General features: G+C 32.0%; 1 protein-coding gene across 2 annotated transcripts in view; it reads right to left on the bottom strand.

Annotated features, from left to right (window-relative positions):
- DYNC2H1 (dynein cytoplasmic 2 heavy chain 1) overlaps positions 1-16727 on the bottom strand; it is a 225007-nt gene that overhangs the window by 66262 nt on the left and 142018 nt on the right. For both annotated transcript variants that reach the window (XM_074216567.1, XM_074216568.1), the window contains 6 exons: positions 9135-9237; positions 8192-8359; positions 6171-6301; positions 4373-4621; positions 3428-3536; positions 529-642 (listed from right to left, as the gene is read on the bottom strand). In XM_074216567.1, the coding sequence (XP_074072668.1) occupies positions 529-642; positions 3428-3536; positions 4373-4621; positions 6171-6301; positions 8192-8359; positions 9135-9237 (874 nt within the window). The remainder of the gene's footprint in view (positions 1-528; positions 643-3427; positions 3537-4372; positions 4622-6170; positions 6302-8191; positions 8360-9134; positions 9238-16727) is intronic.

Raw genomic sequence — 16727 nt, 5'->3', positions numbered from 1 at the left:
GAACCTTTTATAAACTACATAACAATAAAGTTTTCAAAATGTCCATCATGATCTAAACATTCAAAAAATTTTCAAATAGAGCAAATATCTTATTTATTTATTTATTTTATTTACTTAAGACAATGGGGTAAGTGACTTGCCCAAGGTCACACAAGTAGATGATTATTAAGTGTCTGAGACCAAATTTGAATTCAGGTCCTCCTGACTCCAGGGTCAGTGCTCTATCCACTGCATCATCTAGCTACCCGAAATATTTTATTTATTACATGAAAGTGAATAGGACAATCAAGGTTCAATGAATATTATATTTATTAGTTCTTAATTAACTCTACATTCAAGCATATTCCTTGACATTTTATGTAAACATAAAATTTCTAAAATAGGGCTAAATATATAAATAATTAAATTTATATAAAATTTTGATAAATAGGAAATCAAATGAACAAAATAATGAAAAATTAAAATTCATTTATTTTATAAAATTTATATTTTTTAAGTTTCAACGAACTATTAATCCATTCTGCTTACTGTAGGTAAAGTAATTGAAGACTGGTCCAGTAAAACCATCCTGTGAAGCCTGATCTTTTAAAGGAGACAGTAAGGGTTCTAATTCTTCAAGAGAGTATAGACCAGGAACTTCACCTGCAAAAACAATGATATATTGCATTTTAATTAAGCTTAAGTACATTATTTAATCCGTATGGAATTTTTTTTAAAAATACTGATTGTTTAACGTTATTAATGTCAGCCCATCCTTCCTATTACCACTATTACCATGGTTCAGACCTTAATCATTTTATATCTGGTCTATTATAGTATTCTAAATGGTTTCTCTATCTACTATATCTCATCATTCTATTTCATCTCGAAAGGAGACTTCAGAGTTAGGTGATTTTGTCAATGTGAACAATCATAACCTAATGTAGACCACAACTTCACTCTTCTTTAGCACTCTGTCTTCATAGACTACAATGACTGAAAAATGTATATTCCATAGACCTCTTCAGAATGATCCTCTGAATAGATCAGGTACTCAGACAATTCATGCATATTAAATGAACATGATCCATACATCAATCTTTCTAGATTGGGAGGTAATGAATAAATAAAAAGCCATTTACTAGGCATACTGTGTTAAATGATGGATATGTAAATGTAAAAGATACTGTGTTAAATGATGAATATATAAATGTAAAAGATAGCAAGGTGCTCACACAGAAATGGAGGAGAAAACAAAAAGGGTTCCAGCATCAGATGAAAATGTCCAGTGGTTTTTTGGAGTACAGTGGTAAAGTAGATGCCTCTACTTTAATAGCATCCAATGATGAAATCCCACCAGATTTTGCACTCTAATAAACACAGTCTTTGAGGGGGAAAAAAGAATCATTTACATGCCACAATAAGACACCAACATATGAAAAGGGAGGTTTTAGTTTTATATCAGATTAAATTACCTAAAATATTGGATTTCACCAGATTTAAAATAATGACAATAATTTAAAAAATTCCAATGGTTCCCCTTCCTCTTCAAAGTAAAACAGCATTGCATTCAAGGTCCTCCATAAATTGAACATAAGCAATCTTTTAAACTTTACATGTTATATATAAAACATTTGCTACTGCACCATTAATTACACTGTTTACATTATCTAGAATGCCTTTCCCACCATTCAAACTCCCACTATCTCTCATGTTGCTATTGTGGTTATTCAAAGCTTGGATCTTTACTGAAGCCTTGGTTTCTATCCTCTAGTTCAAAATGGTGACTCCCTTCTCGTACCTTCTCTAGTACTTACTCTCCTAGCATTTATTCACTTAACAATCATAAGATGCTAAAAATAAGTAACTAATATGCTTTGGTTTTTATTTTGGCCAATAAAAATGGATATGAATAAATTTTTGGAATCTTTAATCAATTCAGGCTATGCTGATAAAAACTGACTTGATTTGAATGAAAAGGAATTCTACCTGAGATTATATTAATATTAAAAATGTATCTTCTAGGGGCAGCTAGGTGGTACAGTAGATTGAGCACTGTCCCTGGAGTCACGAGGACCTGAGTTCAAAACCAGTCTCAGACACTTAATAATTATCTAGTTGTGTTACCTTAGGCAAGTCACTCAACCCCATTTGCCTTAAATAAATTTTTTTTTAAATCTATCTTCTACTCACCCCCACTTATTCAATTGAGAAAGAAAACAAAAACTCCTGTTTTAATCATGTTTAGTTAAGTAAAATAAAGTCTCTCCCTATTCATGTCCAATGTTATACACACAAGGTGTGTGTTATATATATGAATATATATATATATATATATATATATATATATAAAATCACAGATAGAGATATATCTATTGATATCAATCTATACTCTGAGTCTATCACTTTTTATCAGGAGGTAGATGGCATGTTCCCACATAAATTTCTGCTATATTTTATCTATCATAATAAAGAATTTAAAAGGCTTACACAATAGCTCAAAGTTTACATCACTGTATTCTCTAAAGCACATTCTGCAAAAAGGATAGGCTTTACTTCTCTTTCTATTATGACCAGAACAAATCTCAAAAAAAAAAAAGAAACAAACAATCTTCTAGCATGTGACCCTCTTAAATGTCAAAACACTTCAGAACTGGAAGGGAGCTTCTTCAGATGAGGAAACTGAGGGCCAGAGTTTTCAAATGATTTGTCCCACAGCTACAATATAATGATAAAAGCTAAATTTAAAACCTTGTTCTCTTTCCCCAACACCATGATATCTTTATTACTTAATATATAATCTAACACCTATAACACACAAAAGAACTTGCCACCTATATTGTTTACTGTTTCATCAGCAATGCTTTGCTTCTTTGTGCTCCCCACAGCACTCAGTACAATTCTTTGTACATAATAGGTACAGATCTTATTTTCTAAAAGACAAAATTCAATAACTAGAACAAATAGTTGAAAATCACTAACATGATTTTATTCATCTTGGTCCTGATATTACATAAAATAAGTTACCTTTAACTATTTACAAATTTTTTTCTTAAATATATTTCCCCAAATTTTATGTCTTAAACTGACTTAATGAGTTCGATTAAGACATAGTATTTGGAGAAATATATTTAATGAAGATATATACTTAAAAGGGTTTAAGAATTCATCCAGGGGCGGCTAGGTGGCGCAGTGGATGGAGCACTAGCCCTGGGGTCAGGAGTACCTGAGTTCAAATCTGAACTCAGACACTTAATAATTGCCTAGTTGTATGACCTTGGGCAAGCCACTTAACCCCATTTGCTTGCAAAAAAAAAATCTAAAATAAAAAAAGGATCCATCCAGAGGATGAAGGGAAAAAAAGAAAAAATAACATATAGAACACTTCAGATAATGTATTTTCACTTGTGAATTATGCCATCTTAAACAACAAATATTCCATACCTACCTGAAGACAAAAGACTGTTGATCATCTCCAAGAATGTAGGATGGACAAACTGGTAGTCCTCAAGAAGCAAAACTACTTGCTGAGCTTCAATGCCTGCAAGATGCAGTACCTGTCAATACAGAGACAGATTTTTAAATAAATATGATAAGTATGAAGCATCTGCCAATCACTATTCTAGGAGTTGATGATGTATCCTAGGGTTTAAATAATAGACACACAGACATTTTAAATTATTAAAAATCAAATATCCTGCCACATACTTCAAAATCTGATTATTTTTGTTAAGATGTATGATTTCATAAGATTAAAGAACTCTCAATAAGGACATTCAATGACAATCCTCAGTTGCTCTGCAAACATTACCCTATAACAGAGAGAAGTCACCCAGTCAGTATGTCAATGGTGGGTTCAGAACCCAGAGTTTCCTAACTCAGAAGCCAGCTCTCCCCATTATGTCAATCAACTGATATTATTCTTCAGAATTACAAGCAGATATCTATGTGGTTTTTTGTTTTTTACTCTAATAAAATTAAAAACTAGATACTGGAAGTACTAACTATATAAAAAATTCAGTTTGACTAAATTTCATGTACAAGGAAAACAAGTCATATTATTATTAAAATCAGTGCTTATAGTTTTAGTGCTGCTCAGTTTCCAAATTGTACTGACATGTCCATTCTCTAATTTCATATCTCTATTTGATTGCCCATGTTTTCCTCTGCACTTCAAGTTTACAAAACAAAAGAAAGATGGGGTATCTTCATTTAAACATCATAATTTAAAACTCTTAAGAAAATGAAATACAAAAATTAAAATTAAAATTCTCTTAACAGATTTCTAAATGTTTTCCAAAAAAAGCATTTCCACATATTGTAAGAGGTTAAATTAAATAAATTCATTTAGCATTAAATGAAATAAAAAAGCAAAAGATAAAAAGTTACTCACATGTTTAAGATCATTCTTAAATTGCTTCAGTTCATAACCTCGGGAAATCTTGGGAGAAATCAACACAGCACCATGCATGTGGCTGACTAATGATGTGATAGTCCGACGCCCCACACCACTGCGCCCAGCCAAGAGAAGGGATCCTCCAGGGAAGCTCAGAACCCTGTCTATCCTAGACATATACTCCAGAACTTCTTGGAAAAGCAAAATATCTAAATCCTGGTTTTCTCGTCCATAATGAATTATCCCCTTTGAAGAATCATAAAAGAATATTTATGTAGTCATGTCCAAATACAAACTATTTTCTATTTTTAAAATAAAATAATGATAGTTTATCATCTCCCAAGTCTAGTTTTCTGGCAAGTACTTTAACCTTTACATGCTTATCACAGAAATGTGCCTAGAATAAAATTCCTGATTCATCCTTCATACACTGAGAGATATGAAACACTATCTGAACAACAACAACAATAATACCAGGCAACAAAAGTTAATCAGTTTAAAAAAAAACAAAAGAAAGAAAATATTTCATACCATTTATGTGCAATGCACCATGGTAGGAAGTAATGGAGACATTAAGGCCTAAATGAATATGTCCTGGCCTTAAGGCATTTTACAGTCTTAATATAGAAGAATGGGAGGCAGGACATTTACATCAATAACCACAATACAAACTATAATGTGAGCCCATGAAAGAAGTATACATGAAGTACTCTAAAAATACTGAGGGGGGAGGGGGAGAGGGAGAGGGAGAGGGAGAGGGGGGGGGGGGGAGAGAGAGAGAGAGAGAGAGAGAGAGAGAGAGAGAGAGAGAGAGAGAGAGAGAGAGAATCTTGAAGAATGGGCATTATCTCTCAAATTACCATCAGTTTTTAGAAATCTAAATTTTGCATATGCATAAAAAGTAAAATTTCTTGTATATGAGAAAACCACCTAAGGACTTGAAAATTATATGCAAAACATTTCAATAGCAATGTTTACAAAACTTCAATATTCTATTAAATCTCTTAAGCAGGACAGCAGTATTCTTAGAACCTTACTTAAGTTGAATAGGAAATAAACAAATCATAGAATCATGGCTGGCACTGCAATAAACCTCAGAAACTAGTTCTCCAATCCCCTCACTTTTTAAATATGCCAACCAAGACAAAGGAAGTTTATATAACCTGTCCAAGGTCATAAATGTCAGAGTTGGAATTGGAATATGGATTAGAACAGAACACAGGATTTCTGACCCCAGAGTCAGTGCTTTTCCCATTGTACTCTGTTGCTTCCCTAAATCCTTGCCCCAGGATAAGAGTATAAAGGATGAAGAAAACGGAAAGAAAAAAATCAGTAGGTACAAAAGACAGCTAGCTCTGTTTAACTATTCTATCACCCACAAAGCTTACAATTTATATTCTGGTCAGTTTCTATAGCTCTTCCCAACATAGATTCCAGTTCTTTTTCAGAGTTGACCCCTATTGATATAAAAAAGGTTTGCCATTTGTTTTACTATCATACACCTTGTCCTTTAAAACTAAATTGATAAGGGAAAAAAGAACTTCAGGAAGTACTCCCATGTCTCATTCAACATTCATCTTCAATGAAATTTTTTTATAGCTATTCAACTAAATGCTTTTATTCATTATACTTAAATCTAGCCAATTTCTTCTCCAGGCTGCAAACTATGAAAAGCTATGAGTTATATTTAATATGTAATTTTATCTTCATATAACTGAATGGGTATTCAATAAATATTTTTAAATGCTATTGATGATGACCAAATTTCAAGTCAAATTAATAATTCTAACCATACCTTTTTAATAACGTCTCTGAGATCTGTAGAATTCAATTTTCCAAGTGGTTTTCCATAGGGAGGTAATGGTTGTCCTGGTGCTGTCCTTGTTCCTGCATCATGCCGTGCTCCCCAGGTTACATAATAACTATCTATATAAATATAGATGTCCAAAGTAATATGAAAATACAACTAAAATCACTGGTTATTTTTATTTCAATGGTGTCATATTTTTCTTTCATTATGTATTTGCTAATAACATAATTAGGATACAGTAGTTTTTAGTTGTGTCCAATTTTTCATAACCCCCATCTGAGGTTTACTTGGCAAAAAATACTGAATTGTTACACCATTTTTCTCTCTAGCACATTTTACAGATAAGGAAACTGGATCAAACAAGATTAAGTGGTTTGCCCAGAAACACAAGGCCTGTGTCTGAAGCCAGATTTGAACTCAGGAAAGTGAGTCTTCCTGACTTCAGACCCATCTTTATCCATCCAACTGCAACACTATTTAAAAATAAGATAATAAGTATTCTAAACTATTCTTAAATTGTCAAGAATATTATCAAAATAATATTTGTTTTCAATTTTCTACATACAATTCAAAGGTATATGCCTGCATATGCCAATCTGCTCAATATTAAGGAACAGGTAAGAACAAGAGGCATCTCTAATAAGACACCTCTAATAAGCCCTTAAATTCTGCACACAAGTTCTGGCTGTTTGAATCCTTAAAACTTAAAGAAAAACTTAAAGAAATCATTTTGAAAGGTACTGCTTATAATAGCAATTACTGGCTATCAAATTAAAGGGAATATCTTACTATATCAAAAAACAGTCAGTGTATAAATAATCTTGAATTTAAATTCCATGTAAAAAGAAAAGTGGGGAACTAGTATGAAGCAAGCTAAAAGAAATTTACAATTTGCAATTAATTATAATATACTCTCAAAAGAATTAAAAGAGAAATTGGGGAATTAAAAAATATCTCTGAAACAAACAAATGGAAACCACACCAATAGAATTCAGGGAAAATGTAAAACTTTGATTTGCCTCAATAATGAACCTTATTATTTGAAGGGAAAAAACACATTCAACATATAAATAATTTATTAACTAGTATTACTTGAGCCCAAAAAGGAATTCTCTAAATTAAAAAAAGAGACAAACATCATAGCCATGGCAACCTCATAAGTACCAAATATTAGGGAGTTTATTTATCCAGAGCACATAACACTAATCTTGCAGGACTCTGATTACCTCAGATTCTAATTATATACTTAAAGAAACCCCTTTGCCCCAAGAAAAACAGAACCTCAGTCTGAACTTAGAATTAAAGATAATTTACATCACAAAAAAAATCTTTTATAACTAAGGTAGAAAGAGTAACACATAGAGTAGCTACAAAACAACACTGTGCTAAAACTTTCACATTCCTAAATTTCTCAGTCATAAATTCCAACTGGATTATTCCAAATCTACTGAAACAGATACCTAGGCTTCCCCCCCCTCAAATCCAAATCTTAGAATGAAGCTGGATAAGACATGTCATACACCCCTGTCAAGCCTAGAATTAAGTAGGGTTTTTTTATCTTGTCTACCTGAAGCCTAGAGACTGCAATAAAGTCAAGATTAGAAGAGGTAAAAGTTATTTCTGATTTAATGTTATGCAAGAAAAATATGATCTGATAATCATCTAATATTATCTTTTACTAAATGTCAATGTAACAAATTAATTTTTTGCAAAGAAAAATTATATAGGATTTTCTCTTTTAATACAAATGAAGTCAACGAACATTTACTGAGTAACAACTATGCTAAAATAATTTCATGGTAAAATAATTTTATCTTTGGATGTTTAGAACATTGCTACTATTTTTTTTTGCACACTTATACACAGGAATGATCAATATTCACTAAATAAAAAAGTAACTCAATTATGAGTATTAAAATTAGATTCAGCCAAAAAAAGAAAAATATTAAGACTTCATGTATTTTAACAGTAAATATCTATTCTGTATGTATTTTTGGCATGCATACCTGCCATATTATCCAATATATCTGAACCCCAATCTCCTTGGAAGACAGACGTTAAAATATCATCAAATAAATGGAGTTCCTTTGCACCTACAATTTTGTCACGAAACAAACGACGAGCTTCATAGGCCACAATTTCCAACACATAATCTAGTGGATGATTTGTTGATCCTAAAAAGTGCAAAAATAGTTTTTCAATTGCATTTTAATGCAAACTTTCAAAGCCAATAGTTTCAGAATAATTTTAGAAATAATCAGAGAAATAAAGTCTACATACCAAAATTGTAGCATCAGAGAGATACAATAACAATAAAAGGGAAAAAAATCATTATTTTCCATTTTCTATGAAAGTAAACATGCACATTCTTTCATCATAAGATAGCTGCAACAATATTATTTACTTAAACATTGCCATGTGATCAGCTACCTTTCAGGGAATACTTGTGTATACATATGACTAAAGGAAGCAGAATTGAAAAATATGACTTTTGTAAGGTCACCAAAACTCTAAGAAACTATTCTCTGAAGATAGTAGTAAATAATATTTTCTATATTCTTTACTTTCAATTTTCTCTACAACTATTTTTCTGAAATTAATTTTTTTCTGAAAGAAAAGGAAAAATAGTAAATTTGACAAAATTATTCTTAATACTATTAAATGATATTATAAATCAATATTTATATGCACTTAAATAACAATTAATTTAATAGTTATTTATTATGGATAAAATATAACCAAACTTTAGCTATTGGGAACAAATGCAAAACAACAACTTCAGTGGTTTACAATAATGTTCTTAGCAATCACATAAAATACCTTGACAAACAAAAACAATTAGACATAAATTTGCCAGCCTTTTTAATAGGTATTTGTGAAAACAAAATAGGAAATATTTTGATACATAAAGAAAAAAGCATCATTTCAAAACATGAAAGGAAAACTTACCTCCTACTAAATCATATCTGAATAATCCAAGAACCCACTGGGTAAGAATGCAAGGAGTAAACAAGTAATGGCTATAATCATCAACCGTAAATTTGGCTCGTACCTGAAAAAATAATTCGTTCTTTTGAATATAAATACTATGAAATTTTGGCAATGATGTCAGTGTCCAAAAAAATCTTAGTTAAGTTTTATGAAAGTTATTCACTAGGACTCAGGGGACTGAATTTATATCAAATTTTGGAACATCAGGTTTAAAATATTCAAGGATGTCATAAGTATTTAAAGTATTAAAGGATGTCATAAAGATAGAATCAAACTTCTCTAATTTCAAACATGCATATTATATATATATACATATACATATGTATATATATATATATATATATATATATATATATGTATATATATATATAAACCCATAAATCACATGTCTGTTTATCGATTTCAAGAGTCACTAGTCATTTTGGTCATAAACATTTTAAATCCATATTGCAAAAATCCCATGGTAGAACTTGCTCTCCAATCTTTCCCATCTCAAATCAATTCCACAAAATGTTACAGGAATGATCTGCCATAAATACCATATTTTTTTTTCCAATTACATGCAAAGGTAGTTTTTCAACATACATCCATTTGCAAATTTATGAGTTTCACATTTTTCTGCTACCATTCCCCTTGGTGGTAAACAATTTGGTAAAAGTAAAACATGTGCAATTGTGTTTAACATACTTCTGTATAAGTCATGTTGTATAAGAGGAATTAGAACCAAGGGTAAAGAAAAAAAAAACATGGGAAAGAAAGGAAAAACATAAAAGAAGCTTTTAAAAAGAAAACAGTATATTTGCTCAGAATTTAGGTTCCATAGTTTCTCCTCTGGATATGGATGGCATTGTACATAGCAGGCCTCTCAGAATTGTCCTTGATTACTCTATAACTAAGAGGGGCTGCATCCATCATTAAATGATCATCTCACAATATCAATGTGTACAATGCTTTCTTTGTTTTGCTCATTTCACTCAGCATCAGATCATGCAAGTCTTTCCATGCTTCACTAAAGTCTGACTGCTTGTGATTTCTTATAGAATGACAGTACTCCATATTCTTCATGTATTGGTCAGTCATTCCTCAATTGAGGGGCATCCCCTAAATTTCCAATTCTTTGCCACTACAAAGAGAGCTAGCATAAATACTTTTAAACATGTGAAACATTTCCCATTTTTATGATGTCTTAGGGATATAGATCTAGTATTGGTATTTCTGGATCAAAGAGTATGAAGAATTTTATTGCTCTTTAGGCATAGTTACAGATTGCTCTCTAAAATGGAAAGATCAGTTTGGAACTCCACCAACAGTACTTTAATGACCATTTCTCACATCTTCTCCAACACTGATCATTTTCCTTTTTTATCATTTTAGCCAAGCTGACAGATGTGAGGAGGAAAATCAGAGTTGTTTTAATTTGCATTTCTCTAACAAATAATTATTTGGAGCATTTTTTATATATCATAAATATCTTTAATTTCTTCATCTGAAAACAGCCTGCTCATATGCCTTTGATCATTTATCAATTGGGGAATGACTTGTAGTCTTTTAAGTTTTATTAAGCTCACTATTTATTTTAGAAATGATCCTTTATCAGAAACACTAACTGAAAATTTCCCCCAGCTTTCTTCAGTCCTCCTAATCTTGGCTGCATTGGTTCTATTTGTATAAAACCTTTTTTAATTTAATATAGTCAAAATCACCCATTTTATAATTTATAATTTTCTCAACTTCTTGTTTGGTCATAAATATCTTTCCATAAATTTGACAGAGTATTTCTTGTTCTCTTAACGGGTCTACAGTATTTCCCTTTATGTATAAATCATGTACCCATTTTGATCTTATTTTGGTACAGGGTGTGAGATGTAGTTCTATGCCTAGTTTTGACACACTCGTTTCCAATTTTCCCAGGAGTTTTTGTCAAACAGTGAGTCTTTCCCAGAAACTACTTTGGATTTATCAAAAAATCAGATTAACAGAGTCATTTATTACTGTTTCTTTTGTACCTTCTCTAAATTGCTGAGCCATTATTTTTTTATCATATACAGGCATTTTTGATTTGTTTAACTGCTGCTTTATAGTATAGTTTTGGACATGGTACAGTTAGGCCACCTCTTGGGTTTATCTATTAATGCAATTTTATTAAATTCTCCTTTGTTTTAGAATTTCTAATTTTCTATTTAATTGGGAATTTTTAATTTGTTCTTTTTTTAAATTGCATGCCCAATTCATTAATCTCCTCTTTCTCTATTTTATTCAGATAAGTATTTAGAGATATAAAATTTTCCCTGAAAAAGGCTTTGGTTGCATCACATAAATTTTGGTATCATGTCTCATTGTCATTGTCTTGGATGAAATTATTGATTATTTCTTTAATGTGTTGCTTAATACACTTCTTTAAAATTAAATAACTTAATTTCCAATTAACTTTTAGTTCATCCCTCCATGGCCCTTTATTAAGTAATTTTTACTGCACCATGATCTCAAAAATAATTCATTTATTATCTCTGCTTTTCTGCATTTGATTGTGAGATTTTGATGCTCTAGTAAATGATCAATTTTTTTGTAGGTGCCATGTACTGTAAAGAAAAAGGTATATTCCTTTCTAATCCCATTCAATTTTTTCCAAAGGTCTACCCTAAGTTTTCTAAAATTCTACTCATCTCTTAACTTACTGTTTGCTTACCTTACTTTGTGGTTAAATTTAACTAGTCCTGAGAGAGGGAAGTTGAGGCTCCCCCATTTGCTGTCCATGCTGTCATTCAGCTTTTCTTCTAAGAATTTGAATACTATTATTTCTTTGTGTATAAATGTTTAATAATGATATAAATAACTTCACCACCAAATATATCTTTTTTAAGAAGATGTAGGGTTCCTTCTTTATCCCTGACTTTAATGAGATCTATTTCTGCTTTTGCTTTGTCTGAGATCAGGATTCCTACCCCTGATATTTTTACTTCCACTGAAGCATAATGCATTTTACTCTAGTCTTTTACCCCTGAGCCTATCTCTCTGCTTCAAATGTGTTTCTTGTAAACACCCATTATAGGATTCTTGTTTTTAATCCATTCTGAAATCTGCTTCCATTTTATAGGAGAGTTCATCCCTAACTCTATATTTCTCTCCATGTTATCCACCCCAGGTTATACTTCCCTCTTTCCTTCCCCCTATTCCTTCTCACTAATGTTATGCTCGCTTTCCCCTTTAACTTTTCTTTTTAAATCTAACTTTAGCTTTATTTGTACTTTTACTTTCACCTTCCCTTTTATCAGTCCTGTCTTTCCCTTCTTCCCCTTCCCCCCCCCCTACCTTCCCTGTAAGGTAGAATTTTAAACCCAACTGGTAATACATATTATTCCTTCTCTGAACCAAATCTGTTAAGAATAGGATTTACTCTATGTTCACACCCTCTCTTCTCTTCACATAGTGTCATTGATGCTCTAATTCCTAGTCTTCTAGTATAATTCCTCCTTTCATGTTTTTACCCACAGCCCCTCTGTTGAAATAACATACTCCTTTTAGCTGTCCTGGTATAAGTACAATTCTCAAGGGTTGATTGATTGATATGTAAGCAACACTGCCTCATAATCAATTCATACCCACAACCTCATCTGAAGACGCACCCTTTTCTATCCCATTAGAGATACACTTCTCCAGTCATAAATAACATCAAATTATAATCAATTAACTCTTTTTTGAATAGACAGTATAGAAATAAAATCTTCATAAACTAAAGTATCAAGGAAAGTAAAATCACCTCATAATCTATTTATAGCCAGCCCCTCTAAGTACATTCCCTCCCTCTGCCTTAATAAAAATGTAACCCTTGTAAGCAACATTACTTTGTACCCTCTAATACAATCATATATTCATCCCTCTTTATCTAAAATATTGGCTAAATTCTCAACACTTTCAGAGTCATCTATACCCATACCTTCTCTATGGGCATGTTTCTTTTAAGTATCCAAAGAAAAACACAAATCTCAAGAATTACAAATTTTATCTTCCCTTTTACAGATGTATCAAGTTAATTATATTGACAAGTATTTTTTTTCTCCTTTCAGTTTACCTTTTTATGAATCTCTTTAGTCTTGTATTTCAAGATCAAATTTTCTGTTTAGTTCTGGTCTTTTTATTAGAAAATTTTGAAATTTTTCTACTTCATATAAAATCCTATTTTCCCCTGAATATACTGAATTTTGCAAGGCAGTTGATTCTTGGCTTATTCCAAGGTCTTTTGCCCTTCAGAATAACATATTCCAAGCACTTTGATCCTTTAATGTTGAAGGGGACAATTCCTGTGTAATTCTGATTGTGATTCCTTGATATTTAAATTTTTTGACTGCCTGCTATATTTTCTCCTTTAACTGAGAATTCTCAAATATAGCTCCAATAATCCTTAGAGTTTGTATTCCGGGATCTCTTTCTGAAGGTGATTGATGGATTATTTCAATGAGTGTTTTGTCTTCCTGTTCTTGGATATAAGACAATTTTCCATGATAATTTCCTTAAAGATATTTTCCAGGCTCTTTTTTTGATCAAAGTTTTCAGGTAGACTAGGAATTTATAAATTATCTCTCCTGGATTTATTTTACTACTAACTACTAACTACTACTAACTACTACTAACTACTACTAACTACTAACTATTAACTACTATTATTACTACTACTATTGCTACTACTACACTACTAATTCCTACCACTATCACCACTACCACTACTGCTATTACTACTACTATATCTTCTTCTATTTTTTCAGTCTTGAATTTTTTTGCTGGAATCTTGGTGTCTCATCAATCCACTGGTTTCCATTCTTCTAATTTTTAGGGTTTTATTTTCTTCAGTTAGCTTTTGTGTTTCTTTTTGGCAGTTGGTTAATTTTACTTTTAAATGAGTTGGTTTTCTTTTCCAGGTGGTTGATTTTATTTTTTTGATGAGCTACATTCTTTTACCATTAGGTCATTTTTACTTTTTAAAGGAATTAATTTCTACAGTCAATTTTTCACAATTTTCTTGCATGGCTTGTTTTTTTCCCTCCATTTTTCTCCTTCCTCTTTTTTGGTTTTTAAAATCTTTTCTGAGTTCCCCCAAGAAGTTTTAGATTTGAGGCCAATTCATAAACTCCTTTGAGGCTTCACATGTAGGTAATTTATCACTGCTTTCTTCTTAGATGGCATTTTTGTCATCTCTATAAGAATAGTAGCTTTCTATAGTTAGAACTCTTCTTGGTTTTTGCTCATTTTGATAGTTGAGCTGTGCTCCTGGGGCATAGGAAGAACAGTTCTGGGCTTTTATGCTGGGGTCAGTATCTGGTCCCTGGTTCATTGTTAGCCAAGGCTTTGCCTATGCAGTCCCGTGTTGTACCAGCATTTCCAGGACCCAGACTTTTGTCTTCCAGCTGGGTTGGAACCCTCCCCACTGGTCTGCTATCACACTGGCTTGTTGAGGTGAGACTTGAGCTGCATTGTGGCTAAGAGCCCCTGTTGGTTTTCCTGCTCTCCAGTCTATGTTGGGCTATACTTGCCTGTACTCTTTACTGAAGATCCTCCATGATTTCTAGAGTTGACGAATTGTTCCGCTCTTTTTTTGATGGGATCTGCATCTTTAAGGTTTGCATAGCTTCATTTAAAGTTCTTTTGGGAAAAAGTCCCAGGAGCTTCCTGACTTCAAGCTACCATTGCCTCTGCCCTGGAAGTCTCTCATAAATACCATCTTAATCAGGCTATTTCTCTACCCAAAAACCTAAATTGGTTTATTCTGACTTTAAAGACAAATTCAATTCCTCAACATGAGTTTTAAGATCCTTAAAAAACTATATTCCTAACCTATCTTTCTCCTTCAATGTTATTAAATTCTCATCTTTTATTAAATAGAATAAAGTGTGCATGGTGAAAATGTGTATGTGTACACATATAAATACACATACACAAATATAAGTATTGTGGGTGTGTCTCTAAGCAACTTATAAATGTCTGCTATTATTATTAGCTATTATGCAAATAATCAAAAATTTTTAAGTGTCCCTGATGCTGTTGCTACTATTATACTACTTTACTACCATTACATTTGGGGAGGGGGGGTTGCAAGGTTATAGGGTTAAGAAACTTGCCCAAGGTCACACAGCTAAGTGAGTATTAAGTGTCTGAGGCTGGATTTGAACTCAGATCCTCCTGGCTCCAGGGTAGATGTTCTATCTACCATGCCACCTAGCTGCCTACTATTACTACTACTACTACTACTACTACTACTACTACTACTACTACTACTACTACTACTACTACTACTACTACTACTAACTACTCCTAACTATTAACAACTACTACTACTACTACTACTACTACTACTACTACACTACTGATTTCTACCACTATCACCACTACCACTACTGCTATTACTACTACTACTACTACTACTACTAATAATAATAATAATAATAATAGTTAAATTTACATAGTGCTTACTACGTGCTAGGCACTATTCTACATGATTAGAAAATAAAAAGCCAAAAGTCCCTAAGACTCACAGCTCCTATACTTATTCTTCAACCTTACTAAAATATTCAATCCCTTCATCCATCAACATTTTCTTACTTTTGTCAGGACATTTTGCCTCCAGATTTCATTTTTTCTCTTTTTCTATCTTACTTCTATTTCAACTTTTACACTCTCCTCAGCCCATATATTCCAACAACTCTATCCCCTGTCATTCCATGACAGATGTCAACTCTGGATTATTCTCACCCCTCAGCTCTCCTATCCTTGAGGGCTTCTAAATGACACTAGAAGAAATCTCACAAGCATCTAAAAACATTGTATCTTTAGGTTCTACAACTTTAATTGGGCTCTTGCTACAATACTTTTATTCCTATTTAATTTTTTTCCTATTTCACTTTCCAAAGAAGCAAATCTTAAGTCCTTCTTGAAGACCATTGAACTCCACCAGTACTATGTGACAATAGTGGAGTTACAGTGGAATTATTGATGTAAGGACATGAATTAATATACATGTGATGCCTTAGTCTTTTCATTATAATAGAAATAAGAAAAGAAACACAGAAAAAATTATGCTTAAATCTATTTGCTCTGACACCTCATTTATGAAAGCAAAACCAGAGATTTTGTGAATTCAGCATTTACGTAAGTACATTAATTACTATTGTGAACTGATAATTCTTGTTATATAGAAAGAAATAAAATTATTTCCAGAATGGCAGCAAAATCAGCATCAACTTTGTCTCAATATATAAATTCTTTGGATGATACTACCAGTCAGTCAATCAATCAACAAGCTTTTATTAAGTGCCTACTAAGGCACTTAAATTGTTGGTATATTGCCTTTTAGATTGTGAGTTTATTGAGAGCAGGGACTATGTGTGGTCTTTCTTAGTACCCAAGGAGTAATCCTTGCTCAAGAGGTTCATAGTCCAAAAGACAATATGCAAATAGTTATATATACACAAGTTTTACAGAATACACTAGGTATAATCTCAGAGGAAAGGGATAAAGATAAAAAAGGACTGGAAAAGACTTTTTTTTGAAAGGTAAAACTGG

The sequence above is a fragment of the Macrotis lagotis genome, chromosome 1, assembly GCF_037893015.1.
Source record: "Macrotis lagotis isolate mMagLag1 chromosome 1, bilby.v1.9.chrom.fasta, whole genome shotgun sequence".
NCBI classification, from domain to species: Eukaryota; Metazoa; Chordata; class Mammalia; order Peramelemorphia; family Peramelidae; genus Macrotis; species Macrotis lagotis.
The sequence above is the reverse complement of the archived record's forward strand: the minus strand, read 5'-3'. Positions and strand labels throughout refer to the sequence as shown.